The following is a 24,396-nucleotide window of genomic DNA, read 5'->3' as shown; positions in this document are numbered from 1 at the left end:
AGTTGGCAGCCGCCGCGCGGGAGCGGGCCGCGGATGCGCCGGTCTGGCAGGCAGCCGGACCGGTCCGGCTCAGGTCAGGACGGCAGAGGCTATGGGCGACGGACTAAGGCCGGCCGGACGGTCAGTGCTTCGCTGAGGTCAGCACGTCTGCTGACGCTGACCTGAGGCCACCATCAGCTCCAGGCGTCGGGTCGGGGTTGATGCTAGCTTCGGACGTTGAGCCGTTGTCAGCGCGTGTTCGGCGCATGCTGAGCCAAGCAAGTACCAATCGTGAACGCCTTCTCCGGGACGCAAAAGTAGGGGCCTGGCGCCCCTAGCGGTGGCGGCCCACTAGCGACAGTAACAGACACGCTCACCAGGTGGCGATTGGGGTTACCCGCAAACCCTTATCGTCGCCATTTCCTCCCGTCGGGCTGATACCAGCGCGTTGTGTCGCCTCCGGCGGTAGCAGCCTGCAAACTGCAGTACCATCCGCGGCCGCCAGGCGGTGACAGTCTTGGCTACGGGCACCCTCCGGGCCAGCGTCAGTACCAGCCGTACACCCCAGCGAAGGTCTGCGCGGCGCGCGGCGCTACCAGGCTGCCGGCGCTGAAGGCGGCGTTGGCGGCGTTGACGGCGGCCGGCTGGCACTGCGCCGGCGGCCAGCTGGCGGCGCTGGCGGCCGGCGGCGAGTACTGCGCGGAAGCGGCGGCCGTGGCGCTCGGTGCCGGCAGGCCCGGGCTCGAGAGCGGCTGGCCTGACGGGCTGAACGGGTGCGGCGCGTACGAGCCCAGGCTCTGCGCGTAGCCGGCCGGGTTGGACATGGCCTGCGCGGTGGACGACATACGCGGCGCCACCGACGATGAGACGCCCGAGTAGAGAGAGCCCGAGTCTGCAATACAGGGGGGGGGGGGGGGGGGGGCGGTAGCGTTAGCGGGCGCCAGACGCGTGACTGTTATAGGGACGTAGCCAAGGAGGGGGCCAGGGGGCCGTGCCGCCCCCCCCCCCTCCCCGTGAGCAACGAGACTTACACTAGATATCGAGTGATTTTGCAACATTTTGGAGAGGAAAAATTTGCATGCCTCCTGAAAAACACTGGTTGCGTGCCTGGACCGCTACGAAGCGTTTGGTAGGGGGCCATTTATAGTGAACAGATGATGGTAATGGTGATGCGTTGCGTGTAACAGCTGGCGTACGGACACATCGTCAGCAAACAAAGGCCTCGCATCAGAACCTCAGGTGCTCATTCGAAGTTAGGAGAATTGCAGGCAGCTCTTAGTCACCAGCCGAGCCGACTGGGTAACACGAACTGTAAAATCACTGATTCGGGAACTCGACTGATGCCAGTGAAAATAACTCTGCGAAGTGCTTCGAGGCCGCTTGACTAAACATCGCATGTTATGTCGTGATGACATAAAACTGCAAAATACGTTACCGGTGCAACGATAAAGGCTACGCTGGAACACCACTGGATGAAAACATCGCCAACTGAAGATACTTCATGCTCACCCTGAGTGGCGGGCGAGGAGAAGGGATGCTCGGAGAGGCCCCAGACGCCGGTGCCGGAGGAGTACGACATGGGCAGGCCGACGCCGGGGAAGTTGGACACCGAGCCGGGGCTGGTCATCATCTTGCGCAGCCGCGCGCGACGGTTACTGAACCACACCTGGCAAAGGGGCACCAGACGTCACCATACAGAGCGCTGGTCAAATCACACCTCCGACCAGCAGGGTTTTCAGCGGCGCGCGACGGTTACTGAACCACACATGGCAAAGAGGCAGCAAACGTCACCATACGGAGCGCTGATCATATCGCACCTCCGACCCGGTATCGCACCGGGTTTTAAGGCAGCTGAAAAGAAACGTAGGTACAGACAAAAGAACTGTGTAGACGTGGGGCAGGCACGCCGTGGCAAATGGCTGTCCTGAGATGACCTGACCTGTCCAGTCACGAGCACCAGGTTGAATTGTCCCAGCGAACATCTCGCAGCAAACGTCGGTGGCGCATCCGAGCCCCGGCCTTCACCAGCCAGTCCCCGTCTGTCTCCTGCGCCTGCGCCAACCCGCCGCGCTCATCTGTATGTCCGCCGTCACCTGCCAGCCCTCCTCCTCCCCCCCCCCCCTTCTGCGCCCTGCCACCCCACCGCGCTCACCTGTATGCGCGCCTCAGTGAGCTTGGTGCGTTGCGCCAGCTCCTCGCGGGTGTATATGTCCGGGTACTGGGTGCGCTCGAACGCCTTCTCCAGCTCGTCCAGCTGGTAGGCAGTGAAGGTGGTGCGCGAGCGTCGCTGTTTCCGCTTCAGCGCCAGCCCCGGCTCCGTCTCCTCGTCCTCGTCAGAGACGCCGTCAGATTTGGCTGCAAGCGGACGAGGTGGTGGTCGTTAGGTACTCATCCGCGGTGTCGGGATCCCGGATTTTAAAGGCGGAGTTCCGGGATCTCGAGTTATCTCGGAAAGGTAACGAAATGTTGTGCACTGCATAACGAACTAGTGAAATCAAAGTTATACCGATGGTGAGTGAATAGATACGAGCCATCTGCTAAAAGCAGCATTTTTATGTTAAAGCAGGACACAGAACTTTACGTCCCTCCTTTGTCAACTCCAAGGGGTACAACAGACTGAAAGCATGTAGTTAGAGACAGGTTGAGACTTTATTCACTCACATCTTATTTTGGGCGCTTGGCGTTGCACCCCAAATTTCACTCTTCCCAGTTACGAAGCATCTACATTCATGTCGTCAAATATCCGGTAAACCTTGTTTTGCATGCATGGGCATAGCGATGTTGTCACACTCTGTCAACTTGTAGTTCAGTTTTGAGTTATGAGGCTATATCGGCCATAACCAACACGCACCATCACATAGGTGCACAAATTAGGGCATATTTGTGCCACGTCAGCGGCACAGCAGCAACAAAAAGCGACGTATTGTAGGCGCTCATCGCAGTTTTTAGGAATGATGGCTTCAATCAACGTACTTACACGCTTGCATTGGTTCACATTTGTGCTTATTGTGATTGGCATGTCAAAACGCCAACATATACCGTGCGACAGGAGAAATGCTCTGGTGGAAATGTGCGGGCGTGATGGACTCACAGAGCTCCTCCTCCTCTTTCTTCTTGACGGGTTCGTCGTCGTCGCGGCCGCGCAGCAGCCGGGAGATGGCGCTCACGGAGGGCGCAGTCGTCTTGTCGCACAGACCTTCCTTTACCAATCTGCAATAACGGAGAAGGAAAGTTGCAGTTAAATTCACAGAAGCTCTGAAAATATGGCCGGGACGAAAAATCGTTCCCAACTAAAACGCTGCATAGCCACACACACTCGCAAAGGCGTTACACTATTGCTCTTCGTCTGTGACCTTTGCAAAGTTAAGCGTGTTTTGTATAAAAAGTACATTCTCCTTTCTTGCCTTATGTGTAATCCTCGCGACGCCCGCTAATCTGGGGCAGGCTGTGTGAGTCAGCCACGGGCGGGTCGAGAGGCCCCCTAGGATGGGCGACCCCAACCGGGCGCCCAGCGCACACCCCGAGGGGTCGCTCCGCGGACTGAAGCTCGACGGTTGGCCCCCCAGGCGCGTGTAGTTCTACCCCACCGCTATCCATGCTCCGTCATCTCACAGTCCTGAAACGATCATTTCTGTTCGAAAGAGCTCTTATCAAAACAACCAAGCGAACAACTAAATAATAAAAGCATGTAGCACGTAGAATTCCAAACTGATTATGCACTCTGCGTCAGTCGCCATTCTTGCAAACGAGCATACTTTACTGAGCCTCCAAATGAATGTATATGGCTACTGGAAAGATATAATCCAACTCGGTGTCGCATTGCACGACACCATTTGCCGGCTACCATTTAGCGTTCGTCATTTCGCACGACGTCTTTTTTTATCCTGTCATAGTTTTGCGGTTCGCCATTCCGCGACGAATTCAGCTACTCGCCCTTCGCTGTTTGCCATTGTTGCCGTGCATACGGCCATTTGTTCCGGTGAACATTTATCCCGCCGCGCCGCACCGATCATCCGAACTGCGGCCGTCAGCTGGCGCCGCGCAGCATCCCCGCGGCGGAGGAGTCCTCAGCGCACAAAGCGCGAACGTCCTAGACGGCCCGGTCACGTGCCACTCGCCGCCGCCCGCAGGCGCTGTCACGTGACCGGTGAACGGCCGTGCGACGGCATGAATGAGACGCTGCAGATGAGGCCTCCGCCGGCGCGCTCCGTCAGCTGCGACAGAGCCGGCGCGCTGTACAAAGGCAGCTCAGAACACGCTCGGGCGCCGGCTGGGAGCCCATCTGCTGAAGGCAGCGGAGGGACTGCCTTTGCGTAATATTTCAGTGATGCTGACAGCTCGAGCATGAACGACGCAACAATAACCGCAAATTAATTCGTCGTGCTTGATTGTTTGCAGTTTGGTTGCTGCGTCCACAACCTTCTGCAGCTCGACGATAAAGAAGATGATAAAGCTCATGTGGCACCTCACCTCAATACCTGAGGACGCCTTTATAATGGTGTGCAATTGCACAATGCGTAGTGTCCGAACTTTTTTTGCTAGTTTTTTTGTGTCAGTGTCCGAACACGCTGGAAATACCCAACAACGCAAGCAGACTGGCACGTGTCCAATGAGATTTGAAATGGTTACCAAGCTCCGGGACGTCGCATTAAAGGAAATGTCCCACATTTGAAGATAGTGAAGCAAGCATCGGATATGGTGAAACAAACTGACTTATAGATATTGGTATATTTGCGGGCGGAAAATGCTGTACTAGGCAACACAGTTTCTTTGTCTAGTAAGCATGCTTCTGAATACGTTGTTGTTGGATTTCGCCATCGTAACTTGCACAACATCGATTGAGAGTCAATTGCCGGCTGTTATGCCTGGAAACTGCGCCCACGAACGCCAGATTTGAACATATGGACAAGTATGTTTTTTAGCCTTGATCGCCGCATGGTCAATGGAATAACAGCATGTCAATGGCGTTGTAATGGCGTCATGAATGCCTAGGCAACTTTGAAATGGTTTCCCCTAAAAAGTCTGCACATATTCACGGGTGTGTAGCTCAGAAGCCCCAGGGTTTGGGTCTTGAGGACGGAGATGGTTTTTTGTTAGTTGCACCCAATGCTCTTCAATGTGGCTTTTTCAGTTCAAACCCCATGCGAGCTTGGAACACTCCTTTTAACATAGGGTATTGTGCTGGATGATTTCACAATGACGTCAAGCTCAAATATCGCTGTTGGAAACACGTAGGTCAGTATATGACAGCGAAAACCAAAAGGAAAGATGCGGCAATATATATATATATATATATATATATATATATATATATGTATATATATATATATGTATACATATTTATTTATTTACTTTCGCCGCCACCACGTGGGAAGTGAAGCGACAAAGCGCAGCTGGAGACGTAGGCGTCGCTCTTACCCAACCACCGCTAGCCCAGCACCGGACAGGACCGGCCTATCTGGACCAACACGACGAGCAAACTGCAAACAGGCCAGGTCTATTGAGGATAAATAAGATTTCACCACCATGATTAAGAAAGGCTTAAGTTTGTACATGCCGTAGGCCTCAGCACTGATGAGACGAAAGAACACCCATTGCGGCGTGGGGCGTGAGAGGTGGAGACGGGCGTGAGTATTATCACCGCGTAGAGGATACCAGAGCGTCAGCGAATGAGAAGTCGTGACGAACGCGGGTATCCTCACCTTGTAGAGGATGCCAAAACGTCAGCAAATGAAGCCCATTACCGTTTTCGGTTTACAGACGAGTCACTCAACGAACTCTTTTATGGCTTTAGCCGATTGAGTGCACTGATGGCATTCGTGCACAAATTACAGCTAGTTTTTGGTGTTGGTAATGCCCGACAAGTTAGATCGGTATAAATTGAAATGGTTTGAATTTTCGGTGACTTGACAAAATTAATGCGACATGGAAATGCACGGCACAGACATTGGCTGCAACGAACTAGATTTGAACCACATTCAATTTTCACGTAGTTATCTTTCTCGATTTAGACCGAACAATACTGTGTTTGTCATCGGCTTCGGGAACAACAATTTTATTACATGGATTAATAAATATTGCATAGCTTGTTTTGTGTATGTACATGTATATATTTATATTAATCAGATATATAATATATCTAACTTTGGGCGCTTGCTGGTCTGATACTTACGCACTTATGAGTCGGATATCGTTAAATTGCCAGGTAAGACATAGATTTCACTTCTTTTGTTGTCGAGATCTGCCTTCAGTTCCACAAAAGACACACAAAACCGTGCAGACCCATGCCATGGTTTGGCCTCGACAGCGGGTGGCCAGGTCATTACAGGTCATTCTCACTTCAGTCAATGGGATTATTTGCCCTTTCCCCAGTCAAAACGCGTTGGCATCATGCTACTCCAACATCAACAGCTGGTGGTCGAAATCTGAACGTAGTTTAGACCCTTTTATTTCAGTTTTTGTCATGTGGAAATATTTTACCGTTCTCAAGCGTCGGTCGCGAGGTGGAGGGAAACTGGTAATACTGCAATGTTGCAAAAAGAGCTCGCCTGATCAAACAGCGTGCATGCATGCCTGGAAAATCTCACTGCACCAGCTACAAGAATTCTGCTGGTTGCCGCTGAGAACCGCGCGCCGGCTCGGTCAATGGCTGTAAAGACATAACAAGCGCGGCGGAAGCGTGACCGGTCGGACCGAGCCCAATCTCCGGTCAGCCGTTGAAACTCGCCCGGCTGCGGCCGCGCTAGAGCCGGCCGACCTTCAACAGTGCCAAGAGGTGCGTAATCAGTCAGGTGTAAACGCTCAAAACAATATGTTAGATTAAAATGTATTCGTGTCGTCTTGCATTTCCGCCATGCTTCAGGTACCTCCTGGTAGAATGGAGGCATGAACCTCCTGGTATCACCTGGCATGTTGTTATGGTGCTAAAGGGGAGGGAATACTTGTTTTTGGAAGGAGTAAAGCAGTTCTTTGATGTATCTGTTTTGTGATCAACGTTTTAACTTACATTTGTTGTTTGTTGTGTACGGTTCAATCCATGCATTAACCCTCATCCACGATTGATCCCATCCACGAAGAGCTTCAACAACGAGTGGTGAGTTTAAGTGACGCCAAATGCGTCTCTGGCCTCTCAGACTCCATCTGAGTGGCAGGCGTCTCGCTGCTGGACGCAGCACTGCTACGCACGTGCGTCGAGAAGCCACAACCACCGGCGCGCTCACCTGTCCCTGATCTCCCAGCTGAAGACGCCCGGGTTCTCCTTCTTGTAGTCGGCGATCTTGTTCTCCACCTCGGGAGTGGTGACGCGTGGCTTGGAGCCGCCGATCACGCCCGGCCTTATGCTGCCCGTCTCCTGCGCGCGACGTCACGCCGGTCAGACGGGACCACACGGCCACCGGCGCCGGTCAGACGGGACCACACGGCCACCGGCGCCGGTCAGACGGGACCACACGGCCACCGGCGCCGGTCAGACGAGACCACACGGCCACCAGCGCCGGTCAGACGAGACCACACGGCCGCTGGGGCCGGTCAGACGAGACCACACGGCCGCCAGCGCCAGTCAGACGGGACCACACGGCCACCGGCGCCGGTCAGACGAGACCACACGGCCACCGGCGCCGGTCAGACGAGACCACACGGCCACCGGCGCCGGTCAGACGAGACCACACGGCCACCGGCACCGGTCAGACGAGACCACACGGCCGCCAGCGCCAGTCAGACGGGACCACACGGCCACCGGCGCCGGTCAGACGAGACCACACGGCCACCGGCGCCAGTCAGACGGGACCACACGGCCACCGGCGCCGGTCAGACGAGACCACACGGCCACCGGCGCCGGTCAGACGGGACCACACGGCCACCGGCGCCGGTCAGACGAGACCACACGGCCACCGGCGCCGGTCAGACGGGACCACACGGCCACCGGCGCCGGTCAGACGGGACCACACGGCCACCGGCGCCGGTCAGACGGGACCACACGGCCACCGGCGCCGGTCAGACGGGACCACACGGCCGCCAGCGCCGGTCAGACGGGACCACACGGCCGCCAGCGCCGGTCAGACGAGACCACACGGCCGCTGGCACCGGTCAGACGGGACCACACGGCCGCCAGCGCCTGTCAGACGGGGCGCCGGTCAGACGGGACCACACGGCCGCCAGCGCCGGTCAGACGGGACCACACGGCCGCCAGCGCCTGTCAGACGGGGCGCCGGTCAGACGGGACCACACGGCCGCCAGCGCCGGTCAGACGGGACCACACGGCCGCCAGCGCCGGTCAGACGAGACCACACGGCCGCCAGCGCCGGTCAGACGGGACCACACGGCCGCCAGCGCCGGTCAGACGAGGCCACACGGCCACCGGCGCCGGTCAGACGAAACCACACGGCCGCTGGCACCGGTTGGACGGGACCACACGAGATGATGGCCGGTCAGACTGGGACTGCACGAGATGATGGCCGGTCAGACTGGGACTGCACGAGATGATGGCCGGTCAGACTGGGACTGCACGAGATGATGGCCGGTCAGAATGGGACTGCACGAGATGATGCGCCCGCTGCCAAACAGGGCACACGCGATGAGCAATCGCGAACGTGCGGTGGCAGTAAACGGCCATTCTCTGTGCTTCCAGAGGCCTGAACCGGTGCTGACTTGGAAGATGACCCATGGGAGTTGAGCTCCGTCACGCACCTGGCAGACCAGGGCGAGGACGACCCAGCTCAGGCTGACCTATCCGAGTGTCTGGCACCCGTCGAGTGCCTGCTAGCTCGCCAGGGTTATGACCCGGCGTCCGTGACGTACAGCAAAGCGAGAGTAGTTCTGACTCGCTATCCACTGTGTATGTCAGTCGGTCGGCGCGGCTCTGACCTGGTATCTGTTGAGTATCTTGGAGACGCATCCGTGCGAGACGCGCAGCTGGCGGGAGATGACGCACGGCCGCACCCCCGCCGCCGCCATCTCCACGATCTTCATCCGGATGTGGTTCGGAAGCGGCCGGCCGTTGATGAAGACGCCGCCCAGCTGGTTAACCCGACCCTGACCTGCGAGGGCGTACGACCAGGTCAACAACTCTGACCTGCGAGGGCGCACGGCCAGGTCAACAACGCTGACCTCCGGGGGCGCACGACCAGGTCAACAACGCTGACCTCCGGGGGCGCACGACCAGGTCAACAACGCTGACCTCCGGGGGCGCACGACCAGGTCAACAACTCTGACCTGCGAGGGCGCACGGCCAGGTCAACAACCCTGACCTCCGGGGGCGTACGACCAGGTCAACAACCCTGACCTCCGGGGGCGCACGACCAGGTCAACAACGCTGACCTCCGGGGGCGCACGACCAGGTCAACAACGCTGACCTCCGGGGGCGCACGACCAGGTCAACAACGCTGACCTCCGGGGGCGTGCGACCAGGTCAATAGCGCTGACCTCCGGGGGCGCACGACCAGGTCAACAACGCTGACATACGGGGGCGCACGACCAGGTCAACAACGCTGACCTCCGGGGGCGTACGACCAGGTCAACAACGCTGACATACGGGGGCGCGCGGCCAGGGCAGCGACCCTAACCTCCAGGGAGCACGGCCAGGTCAAGGACCCTGACCTACCAGGTCAAGGCGCGACGCGACACGTCATTGCTGTGATGCGGATATGAGTCTTGCGGTCGGGTTTGAAGCTTGAAGCAATGGAATGAAGAAACGTTATCGTGTATTCCGACCCTAGTATTCCGACCCATGCTCATTTCCAAGGAACTCAATTTTTTGCTTTCTCCGCCCCGGTTTTGATGCTGCTTATGTGTGACTATCAGCCGATCGTAACGCATGTAGGTTTTTTATTTCTGTCTGGTCCATCTAAGCGCATGTCCATTTGATATCGATGGGCAGCTACGTCATGACGTTGCAATACCTGACACAGAGTGGAGTACGGCAACCAAAGCGGTGGTACTTTTGGAATGCTCCTCTCATGCTCTCATGCTCCTCTCATCAGTCGTGCGGTTCGCCGTCGCGCTTCTTCGGCAGCTAAGCCATCGCGTACACCCGCTTAGCCGCAGGCGTAACTCGGCCCGGGGTCACGTTATTACCAAACCAATTTAAAGTCGGTTATACTGGAGGCAAGCAGCCGTCCTAACCAATTTTTTTCTAAACCTGAAAAAAAAATTAAAAATGACTTCATTCGAGAAATTTTACTTGGATTATACGCCTTTGTTCCGTGAAAAATGAGATGCGACATACATAATACAACCAAAGAAGAACGGCATGGTAAAAAATGACCTGGGCCAGCCGCCAGCCGCCAGCCCGAGGGTCTGTAGGCCTCGCTCCAGACTCCATGGCCCCTCAATGACCAAGCTGACCGGGCTGGCAGAGCGGGCCGCATGACGAGCACGGCCGGCGCTCGCGCTGCGTCAGTAGGCTGTTCACGGCCGGCGCTCGCGCTGTGTCGGTAGGCTGTTCAGCGCGCGGGCCGCGGCGTGACTGGGCGCGTCGGTCGCCGCCGCGGCAGCCATGATTTTCCCGCGCGCCGGCCGGCGTGATGGCCGCTGCGGGAGGTGCAGGAGGGGTGACGGTGTCACCGGCTGCCGCGGGAGGTGCGGGAGGGGTGACGGCGTCACCGTCTGTCACGGGAGGTGCAGGAGGATGATGATAATGATGATTTGGGCTTTCGGGCGCACCGACTACGTTGGTCATATGGCGCCCATAGGTGCAGGAGTAGCGACGGTGTCACCGGCTGCCACGGGAGGTGCAGGAAGGGTGACGGTGTCATTGGCTAACGCCGAGTATGAGTGGTTCAGTCTCAGACCTATACGGTGGGCGTGAGTCGCTGTACGCATCAGATGTAGGCGGAAGCTACCTCGTTCATAGATCAGGCCTTTTCTTTGCCTCTTTCGCAATGAATATATGTAAACAATCGTTCTTTTTCAGCTCTTTATTGCATTTTTCCCCATATATAGTCTACATGGGTGGCTTCGAGTTTGGCGTCTACTTGGCGCAGCGTGTTCCGCGCATCATAAACTCCTTTGTGTTTGCCAACCATGTCCTCTTAAACCTGCGTGGAACATATTCAGCAACGGGACGACGTGTTTGTCGCTAATTAATTACATGTTTTCGCAAAATGCCTCACATGTTTGACAAGTGTCTGAATATGGTCCCGTTAATGTCGCCATTTTGCTATTTTACCCTAAGTTGGCATCGAACCCAACGATAATCCAGTTGCTGGAATGGTTCGTCAATATATCGAACACGAACTCAAACGCGATTCCCAAGCTAGTCGGTTTCAGCCAGTTTAACCCAGTTCAGGAGATAACGTGGGGAAATTATCCTACGATGGCACGTGGGGAAGGAGCAGTGGTGCCAAAATGTGATGAAGCAGTGGAGCAATGGGGCAGTGGAGGAGCAGTTGTGCCAGTACCGTGCTAGCCAGCTCACCTGTATTCAATGTGATGCGGGCGGTGGGAGGTGTCCAATCTAAGCACTTTTGGGGGATGAGGAGATGTGACAAATAATTTAGAAACCTCGGCAAATGACAAAGCGACTATGTGCGCTGAACAGGTAACTTGGTGGCCTTGATAGCATGTATTGGCAACTAGGTGACATTTCCTCACCGCAGGGTGTGCTGAGGAGGCAGAACATACGTACAGCTGAAGCTTACAACTGGCAATGTCCGTGAACTCGGTATACTTCGACGTTTGGACGGCTTTCATGTTTCTTTAACGTAGCGGTACGGGCACTGGGCATTATTAAGATATTCGGGTCACCGTGAACCATCCGCCCTCCTTACAACCGCGCGCGCTACACTGCGACTGGTCACGCATCTGCCAGCACTTAAGAACAGACGGAGGCCTCCGAAACGCCAAAGCATCCTCTTTCTCTATATATCTAGCCGGGCTTGGCGTTCTCGCCTTCTCTACCTGGTCGAGATCCAACTTGAGCCGCCCGTCGACCCCTCTCAGCCGCTTGTTTCTCCGCCCGCCCAAAACATCGACCTCTCCACCTGTTACTCCTCCACTCCCTCCACTTACTTGATCCCTTCACTACCACTTGTTCCTCCGCCCCCCCCCCCGAAGCGCAGGTTACCCAGTTTGCCGCCGCGCAACCCGCGGGGTGCCATCTCCCAGCGCCGCTTCAGTGCAGCGCGGCGCGCCAGGTATGCCGCGGCACGTTTGCCGAGAAAGCGTGACGTCACGCTGGCGGGGCCGACAGGTGACAGAGCTGCGAGTGAAAGGACGTCTCGGGTGCGACGGGCCGTGCTATTGCAGACGGCCGGGCGCCGGGCTCGGAGGCTGTCTGGCAGCTCTGTACTTCCTGCGTACTACCTGTGTACTGTCTGCGTGCTTCGTATACTGTCTGAGTACTGTTAGTATGTGATCTGTATACTATCTGTGTGCTCCCTGTGTACTATCTGTACAATATCTGTACGCTCCCTGTGCGCTCTCCGTGTGGCCTCTACATGCTCTTGTGTGCTCTCTGTGTGTTCTATCGTACTCTTTGTGTGCTCTCTGTGTGCTGCTTGCATGCTCTTGTGTGCTCCCTGTGAGTTCTATTGTGTTCTTTATGTGCTCGCTGTGCGCTCTCTGTGTGCTCCGTGGCGAACGGCTGAGTGTGATGTGCCTCATCTTGCGTTGCAGGTATATGACCCGTCTCAAGAACTGAGGCCAAACCAACTATTTGCCACTTGTTTTCGTGTTTACCAAACGGAAATATTGTGCCGCCCTAAACAGTGAGATCGGCGTGGAACCTTCAGCCCACATCTTTCTTCCTACGTCTACGTTATGGCATATATCCCGTCTCCATCCGGTCGGGACGTCATCACGCGCACCTCGTGACCCGCCCACCCTCCCTCCCTCTTCCCTCCTACCCTCCCCCCGAAGACCGTTGGGCAACCCTGCATTTGCACCCTGCGTTTGCACTCTTTTTGCTGGACTTCAGCGCGATTAGCGTCAAATCTAGGGCTCGGCCTCAACACCCGATTGGCCCCCTGCCGGGACTGAGACTTGACCAGCCCGCTGTTAAATGCTGCAGACCACTGACATCGCCGCGCGCGCGCGCGCGAGCTGTGACGCGCGTCGCCAGCGAGCGGCGCATTGGGGCGGCGAGTCGGCTCGGCCGGTGACACCGGCGCTGACGAGCTGAGCCGTCCGTGCTGCCGCACTCCGCCGAATGACGTCACCTGGCGTGACGTCACCGTGGCCTGTGAGGCCGTAGCAACATAGGCAGGCTGCAGCCTCATCATCTCACCGCCATTCGGACGTATTTCAATAAATGGTTAGGCAGGCAGACATGGACATTTTGACAAGCTTTCTGATGGCGTGCCGCTGCTGTCATATGCTTGCCTAGATCGACCAAAAAGATATCAGTAAAAAAAGGCGCCAATGGTTGCGTGCGCTGCAACACCATTGCCGAAAGTCGAACGCCGTGATGCCATAACGGGCCATGCTCGCGTACTCGTCGTTTACACGCACCACGTGCGTCACTGCCGTTTGGCCGCCTCTGCCATCGGTGGTTTCGGTTTTAAAGGACAGCAGGCTCACATGGCACTTCATCCTGCTGTATGGGGGCTTCAGCACGCCGTATGGTAGTGGCCATGTTATGTGGGATGGATTATGTACGCCGCAGTTAACGCACGAGGCTAGCCACAGCAGCCGCGAACATTCCGTGAATTGTAGACTCGTGCAGAGTTGGACTAATCCTGTGCTGTATTCCCACGACAGAAATCGCAATGTGCCAGTAATTCGAGCGGGCCAAATGCTTTAAAAAAGCATCATATATCGGTTTCAATGCTATCACCGTTTGACATTGTCGAGTTCATTCACCAGGCATGACAAAGGCGTCTTACGCACACTTTTTTGCAAGGTTGGATCGTTAGTTAAACAGTTAATAGTAGAGCAAGTAATATCAGCACATATATCACCCACGAAAGGACGACGCGGCAGTGGTGCCTGTTTCTAGGTCATCGGAGCAACTTAAGGACAAACTTACGAGTAAGAGAACCATTCTTGAATGCAACTTACAAATGTGCGAAACGCTTGTTTCACGCCCAGCACACGTGCACATACGGCGCGATGGATGCGAGCCTTAGCTTCGCGGAGCTGAATACGCTCAGGAGCCAGTCGCACGCGTCATGAGAACCAGTCCAAGGAGAGCCATCACTCAAGGCAGCCGGCGCCAGCCAGTCCGCAATTCATCGCAGATGGCTATCGCCGACGCTGACTCGCCGCGCGGCCCGCCGCCGGTGTTCGTCCGGTCAGTTCACACCGCGCCGCCATCGACCCGGGTCGCACCATTAGCCCGCGATGCTTTATGTGGCGCGGTGCCGGCACCGGCCGGCCTGCGGCATTACCGGAGCGGGCGCGTATCAGCCGTTGACCAACGATAGCCGCCGGCTTTCAGGGGGGCCGACGAAGGCGAAGCCCGGCGCCATTAGCCGCCTAATGATCTTGTTTCGGCGCGGCGCCGCGACAATAACGACGCATTGTGGTGCGCCATTGTGCCGGCGGGCGCCCGCGCGCGCGAATATCATTACCAGGATCGATGCGGGGCGTGCGGCAGGTGAAATGGGGAGGGAGGGGGAGGGGCCACGCTGAAGGGACGGAGGCGCCAGCAGGGGCCATGGCCGACCCGAGTTGCAAGGCGAGCCGCGTGCTGGGGCGGGCGGCGAACACGGAGCAGCAAAAAAAGGGGTTATTTTGTGTGGCTCGGCCAATTCTTCTTGCTTCTTAAAATCAAAGAATTCGAAAACATGCAAGGGTTTGTATGGATACGCGTACCTTGGAGGAAAGCCGAAAGAAACCTTCTTCACACTGATAGGACATTTTTGCGTCTGCCGCATTCGTATTCGCAAAATGGCCGAGAATTCGGTGGCCACACCATGCGTGTGCCACTCAGCCGTCGATAGTACAAACGGAACCTCGTATTGATGAACATCAAGAACCATATTGTCCTGGCACGTTGAAATATCAGCACAACACACCTTGAAAAATGAATATGGCATGCCTCTCCAAATTTTTTTTTAATCAGAAGTTTGACCTTGCAATCTGAAGAGATAACATTTGAATTTGGGTTCATAGTTAAGACAGCTTGTTGCATACCCTTTACTCAACCATCACGGTAAAACAAATTGAGTTCAACAGGAATAATTTCTACCATATTTTAACGTATAGTTTAATGTCATGACACGGTCACGCCGTGCTGGTCTGCCTAGCCTGGCCGGTTGCCAACCGACCGACACTGACGAGTCATTTAGGCTCTGGCTTCGGAACAGGAGCCGTCAAAAGTCAAGCGGTGGTCAGCTGCCTAACAGGACAAAAAATTCAAACGACAAATATTCAAGTGGCAAAAAGTTCAAGAGATATAAAGCAAATAAGAAAAAAGTCCAAATGGAACACAAGCCAAAACATGAAAACTGGCGACAACAGAAAATGACAAAAATCAGATCAGATCATATCAAATCAGATGGCTGGAAGCCAAAACGACCAGAAGTCCAACGCAATGCGTCAAATGATCAACAAATGAAAAGGGGTACGAAAAGTACCAAGGTAGTAATGATAGTGGTAGTGGTAGGCAAGTAATAATAGTTAAGTAAAAAAGTAGTTTGGGAAAAGTTCGAATGACAAAAAGCCACATGAATACAAGTGCAGATGATATAATTCTTCTATGCAAGTGCAAATGATATAACTCCATGAAGTCGGCTGAACAAAGCATAAAGATGTTTCAAAATAAAGTGAGTCCCTGAATCCTGAAGAAGTCGATCACGCAGGTCCCCTTCTGGAGAAAATTCTGGCACTTGGCGCCCTCCGCCCTTCCACGAGGTTTGTTTGTCTTTGAGGATATTTTCTGCATCAAGAGGCGTCTTGTCTGGATCAACAAGCCTCCTTTATGAATCAGTCAGTCCCGCTTCGTATAAGGAGGCCTTATAGCCTATGAGGGAGTGCGCCGGCTCACGAGATCCCCTTTGTGAATCAGGAGGTCCTTATTCTAGATTTGGAGGCACTCTGCATAAATCAGGAGACCCTAATTATGGATCAGGAGTCCCTTTGTCACGTGACCTCCTGTTCCAAAAGGTCCCTGTTCCGGATCAGGATGCTCTGGTTACGACAAAGGAGTCCTTCACTGGATTGAGATCCCCTAATTCATACCGGAGCTGATGATCATTCCACGTTCGGCCAGCCATATAGATGTGACAGATCATTTCTCATCTGCACTCCCATACACAGGTTTTCCTTCACTACCCAAATTCCCTAATCAGATATAATGATCACATCGCATGTACTCGAACAGGGAACACTCGGGCTTGGATCACAGGATGAGACCTGGGCATCTTCTTTCTTCAAGCCTTCTTCCTTCTTGAGAGACCTTCTTCATGCAGGCAGGCAGCAGTTTTCCGTAATGCACGGCATGCGGATCAAAGCCAAATGGACCCGCTCGTCTTCAAGAGACAAGGCCGGTGTGAAGCAGACCGTTTGAGCTACCGGGTCCCTACTGAACAAGAAATTTGACCTCCGAGTTGTCTGCTTAGGGAGTCAATGAAACACCACTAAGCTGATTTCAAATCAACATTATGACTTGCACTGATGGTCATCTCATCGCTTTTGCGTTTTAGCGAGCGACGACGGGAATAAGCATCGTTGACACAAGCTTTTTATACTCAGTTGGCCTGCTGGCTGTAGTTGCACTTGGCGTTGGAGAAGTATGCTTTTAACATTAGTGGAGGCTGTTAACTATCGTCATCAACGAACACTCTTCGAAGCTGCTCTTTCTCATCGCACGTTTCAATTTACTTACGCTTTTTACTTAAATTATTGCTATGTTTATACTGTTTGTTACGCAGCAGCTACACAATGTTCACACACACTGTGCACTTCAGCTGAGATGAAGCCAGGTCACAGGATTTATTCGGTTGAGAGGGGCCACGGGCGAGAGAACGGCTCCCCCTTCCCCTAAACTTGAGAACATGTGCTTAACTGAGGAAGAAACTCGTTTTCGTGCGCATTTCCACGGTGTGCTCGGCCATGATTCCTTGCTTCATTCCCCATCCGCACCCACGGTCAACCACTACCCCACCCTTATCTAAGCCTTTTTGCGCCCCTGCGCCCCTGAGCCTGCTGTACGCTTGAGATCACGCTTTCTTCCTTCTGTTCTACAAAATCCAAACGATCAACGCAGGTCAAGCCAAATATTGTCTTTACATTACTTCACTAGACCTCTAAACCAACAGCGGGACTGTGGGCAGTACCCCACTTAATGAACATTTAAATCCACCGGATTCCCAACACAACACTGAGTGACGCCCCGTCAAGGCCCCTATAACGCCGCTCTCCAGTGGCGCCTACGGCTGTCGGAAGCCCCCGCCCCCTCGCCCCCCGGCGTCTCCCACCGCTGTCCTCACATAACACGTGATTAAGACGTGACGTCCGCGATTCGTCTGGCGGGTAACCGGACCCAGACGGGCCGTCGCGGCGGCGCCCGCCACAGGGCTATAGCGTGTCGGTGCGCAGGGGGCGGGGGGACGGGGAGGACGGCCGCTTAGCAGCCGGCCCCGCCCTGCCCCCGCTGCCGGCCGGGCTCCGAGCCGGGCCGCGGGGCGATCCCGGCTCTGACGTCACGGCTGACGTAGGGAGCTGATCTCATCTGGACCGAGCCGGGCCTCGCTGTGGGCGTCTCAGGTTAGGTCGAAAGGTGGGTTCTCCCTGGATCCATGAGTATGGGCTATCGCCCGGATTTCGCCTGTCTGCTACGAGACGCTGTTGTTTGTCGCTGTGTTGCGTGGGCGATCTGCTCACCGTTGTCGTTTGCACGTGAAATAGGTCCTCTTTCCACTGCGTAGCAACAAGTTTTTTTCGTACCAGGATCGAAGGTATAATCCCCAAATTGACGAATGTTTCCGTTCCCGTAAAAGTTGCCACTACTGGCATTGGTGCCCACTCCGGTGTTGACTCCTCAGTCAATCCCAGTGCTAACGGCACCAGGTCTGTTCCAAATCCCCACTTGCAGAAATGCAATCTTCATCCCATGCCCCATCATGCCCCCTCGCGGCCATCTGCTGCACTGCCCCTCCCCCTCCCCCATCACCGGTGGTGGCCGCGGCCCATCGGTTAGTCGTCTGTGACCCGGAGGAGACGGGCGGGCGCCGCACGAAGTGCTGGTCATCTGCCCGCCAGACAGCCAATATCCGGCGATCCGGCCGCCACAATCGCTGATAAATACCCGCCATTACCGCACACAAAGCGCGCCACCACGCATACTGCAGTATTTTCTGCTAATTGGTATTAATACGCTGAAATCGGAGTCGCCAGAAATCATTAATTTCCTGCGGCTTCGTTTTTCCATTAGCGGCGCTGGCTCGGCCCGGCCGGCGCGCCACTTTGAAGGCGGTCCCTTTGAAGGGGCGGCACGCAGTCTGGGGGCACCCTCGAAAGGTGCCGGCGCCCCAGACCCGGGCTGGAATTACAGGCGGCAGGAAATGAAGTGCGCTATGCGAGGTGGGGGCATGCCGGCCGGAGGTGCGGAATATTTGGAGTGGAACGAGGGGGAGGGGCGGCACCGGTCAGCTGTGCGTTGGGTCCGCCTGATTTATTGAAAGCAATTTCGAGCTGACACATGGTTACACAAGCGGGAACTAACACTCGCCATGCCGTTTGTTTCTCTTCATGCGATGATTAATCAAAGATGATTCAAAATAGGCAGTGGGCTGTATAGACAGTCCTTTCGGTCAAAATAGGCCGCACATGATGCGCTAAAATGTGAGCATCACCACCCATCGGAGGTGCGTGAATAGAGGTGCCACATCGACGTATGGCTAGTGCATTGATGTTGCAGATGCGTAGACACAGGGCGGTAGTGTGCAGCTGCCTTCCACAGAGCCAACTCAGGGTTTCATACGTGACGGCCGTCGGTTCTTGTCTTATCATTATGCACGAATAAATGTGACGGATAAGCTCCGCCGTGTCGCATGATGGACGCCGTCGCTATGGGTATTGGATAACTGATCTTAAAAATCACGGCGCAAACTTACACTGCGAGCCTAAAGGCACATAATTTGAAGCAACATCAAGATGTTGCAGCTCCCAGACTATCAAATGCTCCCCGAACACCGTTGCACTACAAGGCCACCACCACAACCACTCTTCACAGTCCCACAAGGCGCATGTTCGCTCAGCCACCGAAAAGCAGGACTCAAAACCACACTGCGCCTAGCTCGCTCGTCGTACACCGAACGCACCCCCGCTCGCCGCCGGCAGTCGTGCACCGAACGCACCCGGGCCGGCCGCGGCGCGGGGCCCACCTTGGGCGCGGCGCCGCCCAGCCGGCCGGCCGGTGCTGCGGCCAGACTCAATAAAGGTACGCTGTTACGGCGCGAACGTGCCGACTGCGGCCGGCCGGAGATATGGCGGCGGGTAATGCGGCGCTCTCGGCGGCGGCGCCGCTCCTGTTGCAGCCGCCGGCGGCCACGCTCCGCCGCCCCGCCTGATCAAGGGGCGGCGGCCCGCGGCCGGAGCGCGCCGGCGAGGGCCGCGCGGCCGGCTGCTCAGGGGCGTAGGGGTGGGACTGGTCAGGGGCTCAACAGGGGTGGTGCTGGGCAGGTGCACAGGGCGGGGCTGGGTCAAGGGCTCAGGAGGACTGGTCAGGCGCTCAGGGGGACTCGCTAGAGAGCTCAAAGGTGGCGCTGGACAGGGGCCCAGGGAGACTGGTCAGAGGTGCAGAAGCCAGCTGGTCAGACACTTAGGAGGGCTGGTCAGAGAGCTCGGGGGCGGTGCTGGTCAGCGGTGCAGAGGCCGGGCTGGTCAGATAGCTCAGGGGTGGTGCTGGTCAGAGGCGCAGGGATGATCTGACAAAGCCGCCGGCTCAGGATACCGGTGATGAGGAGTTATTCGGGCCCGCCGGAGGAGGCAGTCACTCGATCGCCAGGCCGAACGGAACACCCCTGGGACGGAGGCCAGGCGCGCCGTTGTGATACCCTGACCCCACAATAGAGCTCAAATAAGGCTCATCTTCGCGAGCGCCGCCAGCTCCCATTAACAAAGGCCACGCCCACGTCAGCCTCAGCTGTTCGTGGGGATGCGATGCTTTGGGGCTTCACCGGCTCCACTGTGACCCGGCTATTGTCGAAGGGCCGGCCAGTCTGGTGGCGCGGGCTCGGAGATCTAGTAACGCACCTTTTGTTCTCCACTGAGTCCACATACAAAAACCGCAGACCACAGCAATACCACTACCGATCAATAAGCCAGTACCATGACCCCGGAACATTGCCCCTGTCACCAAACATACGACGTGGTGACGACAAACGCAATCTCCACCGCCTTGGCAGATTGTCTGACGAGCTTGACACCGGCAGCCGCCGGGACGGTGGTGGTGTCGCCCGGGTGGCACGCGCCGGGTGACGGCCGGTGGTCGGGCGGGCGTAGGCTCGTCTCCGGTCCCAGCCACGAGGGGCTGACAACGGCCGGCGAGGGTCCGGTTCGCAGCGGGGCTCGGGTTCCGATGAGGTGGTGAGTCACGCGCGCCAGGGGCGCCGGTGTCGCGAGGTGGCTCGGGTTGACCAGGTGTGGTCTGGTCGGCCGCCTGGGAATGTCGAACGGGCCGACGGACTGGGAAAATGGGCCGGGCCGACGGACTGGGACGGTCGAACGGGCCAACGGACTGGGGGAGTCGACCGACTGGGGGAGTCGACCGGGTGGGCAGACTGGGAGAGCCGAACGGGCCGACGGACTGGGAGAGTGGACCGGACCGACGGACTGGAAGAGTCAAACGGGCCGACGGACTGGGAGAGTCAACCGGATGGGCGGGCTGGGAGAGTCGACCGGATGGGCGGACTGGGGGAGTCGACCGGATGGGCGAACTGGGAGAGTCGACCGGATGGGCGGACTTGGAGAGTCGAACACAGCTGGACGGACGCTCAGTTATCCTAGAAGTGGATTTTCTGGGACCGCCTGCGACTGGCAAAATAAGTCCGCGCTGCAAGGCGGAGGATACCACAGACCACACAGTGCGTGATCCATTCAAAAATTTCCAAGCAAATTTGACCTGCCATGTGTACGGAAAATAAGGCCAGGTAGCACAGTTTTTGTTGTGGGAATTCGTCTGGTCATACTGCGTGGTAAATACAAAATATGTTAGTGTTTGAGGTTTCGGGTCGGATCGCGGAGGCACCTTCAGCTTTTTTCTAATCTGAAAACGACTTAACGAAAGGCCTGAAATCTCACATAAAACTACCCTGATTTACATACCGCACGTAAGACGAATTAACTTTTGAAGAAGCTGTGTTGCATCTGAAAAGATACATCCGAAGTTGGGATCACTGATGTATATGCCGAGTCAGTCTGATATTTTGTGAGCTATTTACAGCCAGTAGCTTTCTGATAATCGAGGCGAATAAAATGGCGATACGGCGATTAGTAACTTTGAGAAAAAATGCCAGTGAAGGTGACAAATTTTGATACAGCCCAGTTGCTTCAAAATCAATGCGATGCCGATGATGAAACTGAGCTATCGGAAAGCGTGAAAGAAATGTTGATTGCTTGGGAAATAATTTTATCTTAACTGTGCTGTAGGTGTTTCAGTTATGTAGGCGTTCCCTTGAGTTCTAAGAGGAATATACCAGTATAAATCACGAGAAAAGCTTGCACAAACGCGCTAACAAACGCGGAAAAAGGTAAAACAATCCCCCAAATTTTGTGTTGCATGTTCGTCCCCCCTCGCGCGATGCCGTGCTGGGGCGGGCGAAACACGCCTGGCTAATTCGCAGCCTTTCCCATTACCTGGCGGCAGAACAAAAAGCCGGCCGTACGGACGGCCGAGATAATTAAATGATGGCCGCTGCCGGCGGGACAAAAACAGGGCCGCGTCCCCCCAATAAACCGGTAACAAAGTGCCGAGCCAGCCGGCCGGGCCGCCGTCATCACTGGACAGGTTAACGGCTGTGGCAGGGCGCTGGCGCGCGCGCGCTGGGCGGGTCAGCCCCTGCGATCGTCGTGATAGGCATCTGTCCGTGCCGGCGAGCCGATCAAAGGTAGGGGCGAGGTCGGAGCCGGGGCCGGGCCGAGCCGGGGCCGGGGCCGGGGCCGGGCCGGGCCGGGGCCGGGCCGGGCCGGGCCGGGGCCGGAGCCGGGCCGGAGCTGGGCCGGACCGCACGCCGCTGGGCAACGGGTGGGACGGGCGGCATGGACGGAACGAACGGAACGAACGGGGTGGACCGGATGAAAGAAGCGGGTGGAACGGATGGAACGGGTGGAGTAAAGGAAGAAAGTGAGGGGTTGGATACGGCCGGAGGGGAAGAAACGGACCAGGCGGAAGGAACGGAAAGGACTGGACGGAACGCAACAGATCGGACTGGGCGAAACGGAGAGGATTGAAACCGGACGAGACCGGACGGGCAGCCTGTGCGGGAAGAGGTAACGTGACGGCGTGGCTGGGTACAGTTGTGTACAATAGGTAGGAAAATAAGAGCTTGCAGCCCATGCAACTGGTCGTGCCTTAAAAGCAAAATTTGAAATTTCCTGTACATAAACGTCACTTAACTCAGCATTTGCAATCATCACTATAACCTCACTTGTATGTACCACGGTCATGATTATCACTATACGCATACACTTTTACGCTACTATGATATTAGAACTTTGATAAGTAATACATAGGCTTTTAATGTCATCGTAAGTAGTACCTTTTGAAAACACCTATGTCGAGAACAGCCCTGTGAGGCAATGGTTGCCTCCGATATTAACTGCATTGAAATAGTCTAACAATTTCGAAGGAAGTCGCACTGAAAGTGCTATTTCTGGTCGAAATCGTTTGTTCTCCGCCCCTAACCACTGGCTTCATCTGGTGAGTACCTGCTCTGCTCTTCGAGATGAAAATGCATCTTTAGGGACTTGATAGTATGATGTGTGAGCGTGTCGTCCACACAGTACTTTACCCACGTAACACAACCACATTGCAATAGGTCGGCCTGAGGCTGAAACTGTGGTTATGGGTTTGGGTGTGGATTACGATATATTCTCGCGGCCCGTGATTCTCCTGCCTCTAGGCCATTTTCCCATTGGAACAAGGTGACCAAATGCCTGAAAAACCTTCGAGGAGGGAGCACCGGAGACACGTACCCCGCTATTAAATCGTTGAAATGCATATTTAAAGGTATGTTTCCACGTAGATTGATGTCGACCAACAAGAAATGAGATACACACGTGGATTGAAAGTGTGTAACGCTGCTTTACGCTGTGCAATATATTTCATGATCCTGTGGCGCACCGAAATGGACGCATCAGGGAACACTTGGAAGTTGTGCTGCCATTACGAAATACTGCATGCGCCCCAAGACTTTGATGTCATTACTCCTGACCGCGATTGACGGCTGAAGCGCGGCATTTTTAGTCACCGCACCTCTCTTTTTTATACTGCACTACTCAATTCTGATTATGATTTTGAGCCATCGTATTGAAGCAAAATGCCATGACATCGATATATCCCCACTTGTGCGGGTCACCCTACCAGACATTGAAAGTTATCGTTTATCATCGTGATTGCACATAAACAAATGCAGCCGCCTACAACAGTTTTGACGCAAATTTGTGGCACTACTAACACAAACCCGTATCGCACATGATGCTGTCCTTCCACCGCTTCAAACTACGCAAACTTCGTTGACGTGAAAACATTTGATCATCTTGTACTTCTTTCAATGTCAGCTTTCGCTCACAATACTTGCCATCAACAATAAATTGTTATGAGACCTGTGTGCCCGAATGGAACGCAGCGGCGGGCTAATGCCCGTCAACTACAGTTTTATTCGAAGACAATCCACCTAAAACCATAGCCACCTCTTGAGTTCTGTCGTTTCCCAACCATACTTTTTGTCAAACCGCTTTGATAATCGGCTAGTCTCGAAGACAGCACGCCTATAAAGATGCAACTTCGGACAGCGAACGACTCCGCCGGAAATATGCCGTCCAACGTCAGCTACCAACAGCATCAGCCTACCTTGGAAGGGGTATCCGACGAAGCAAGACTGCATCATGGCGGGGTGGTTGAAGGTCATGCCGTGCCGGGCCGGCCGGGACACTCCTGCTCGGACCCGTGCAACACGAGTCGGCGGCCGGGCACCCGCAGATAGGCGCGCCTGTCGCGGCTTAATCCGGCACAAAACTGGCGCGACCGCGCCGCTCGCCACGCCGCGACGGATGGCTCCGCCCACCGCGCCGCTGGCTCCGCCCCTGGCGGCCGGCCGCCGCGGGCGACACGCTGATTGGTTCGGCTACCGTGCGGCGGGCGGAGCTACCGGTAATAGCATGGAAATTACGGGTTATTATCTGCGGTGACTTACGGGATTGGGGAAGGCAATTCTACCGTGAGGTTTCGTGTGGCAATATAACTCTGCGGTGAACACCAACGTGAAATATTAATTTGAGTCGCTATCATTAACGTTCAGGAATGGCTATTACACT

General features: G+C 55.6%; 1 protein-coding gene across 1 annotated transcript; it reads right to left on the bottom strand.

Annotated features, from left to right (window-relative positions):
- Window positions 1–313: 313 nt before the first annotated feature.
- On the bottom strand, window positions 314–24,084 carry LOC119105352 (protein gooseberry-neuro). The gene is made up of 8 exons (XM_037228821.1): window positions 23,933–24,084; window positions 8,842–9,014; window positions 7,200–7,330; window positions 3,071–3,189; window positions 2,132–2,334; window positions 1,489–1,645; window positions 686–871; window positions 314–330 (listed from the first exon to the last, which is right to left on the bottom strand). The coding sequence occupies exons 1-8, from the start codon at window positions 23,988–23,990 to the stop codon at window positions 314–316; spliced, it is 1,044 nt and encodes a 347-aa protein (XP_037084716.1). The 5' UTR covers window positions 23,991–24,084.
- Between the last annotated feature and the right edge of the window lie 312 nt (window positions 24,085–24,396).

Source organism: Pollicipes pollicipes, unplaced genomic scaffold (assembly GCF_011947565.3).
Source record: "Pollicipes pollicipes isolate AB1234 unplaced genomic scaffold, Ppol_2.1 Scaffold_6138;HRSCAF=7277_pilon_pilon_pilon, whole genome shotgun sequence".
In the NCBI taxonomy this organism is placed as follows: Eukaryota; Metazoa; Arthropoda; class Thecostraca; order Pollicipedomorpha; family Pollicipedidae; genus Pollicipes; species Pollicipes pollicipes.
The sequence above is the reverse complement of the archived record's forward strand: the minus strand, read 5'-3'. Positions and strand labels throughout refer to the sequence as shown.

What these genes read in the sequence shown, in the direction of transcription:
- LOC119105352 (XM_037228821.1), bottom strand. Translation starts at nt 23,990, where the DNA reads ATGACCTTCAACCACCCCGCCATGATGCAGTCTTGCTTCGTCGGATAC. An exon ending in CGTCGGATACCCCTTCCAAG is followed by an intron (nt 9,015 to 23,932) that starts GTAGGCTGATGC and finishes ACGCCCTCGCAG; the next exon opens with GTCAGGGTCGGGTTAACCAG. An exon ending in CTCCTCGCCCGCCACTCAGG is followed by an intron (nt 872 to 1,488) that starts GTGAGCATGAAG and finishes CCTGTATTGCAG; the next exon opens with ACTCGGGCTCTCTCTACTCG.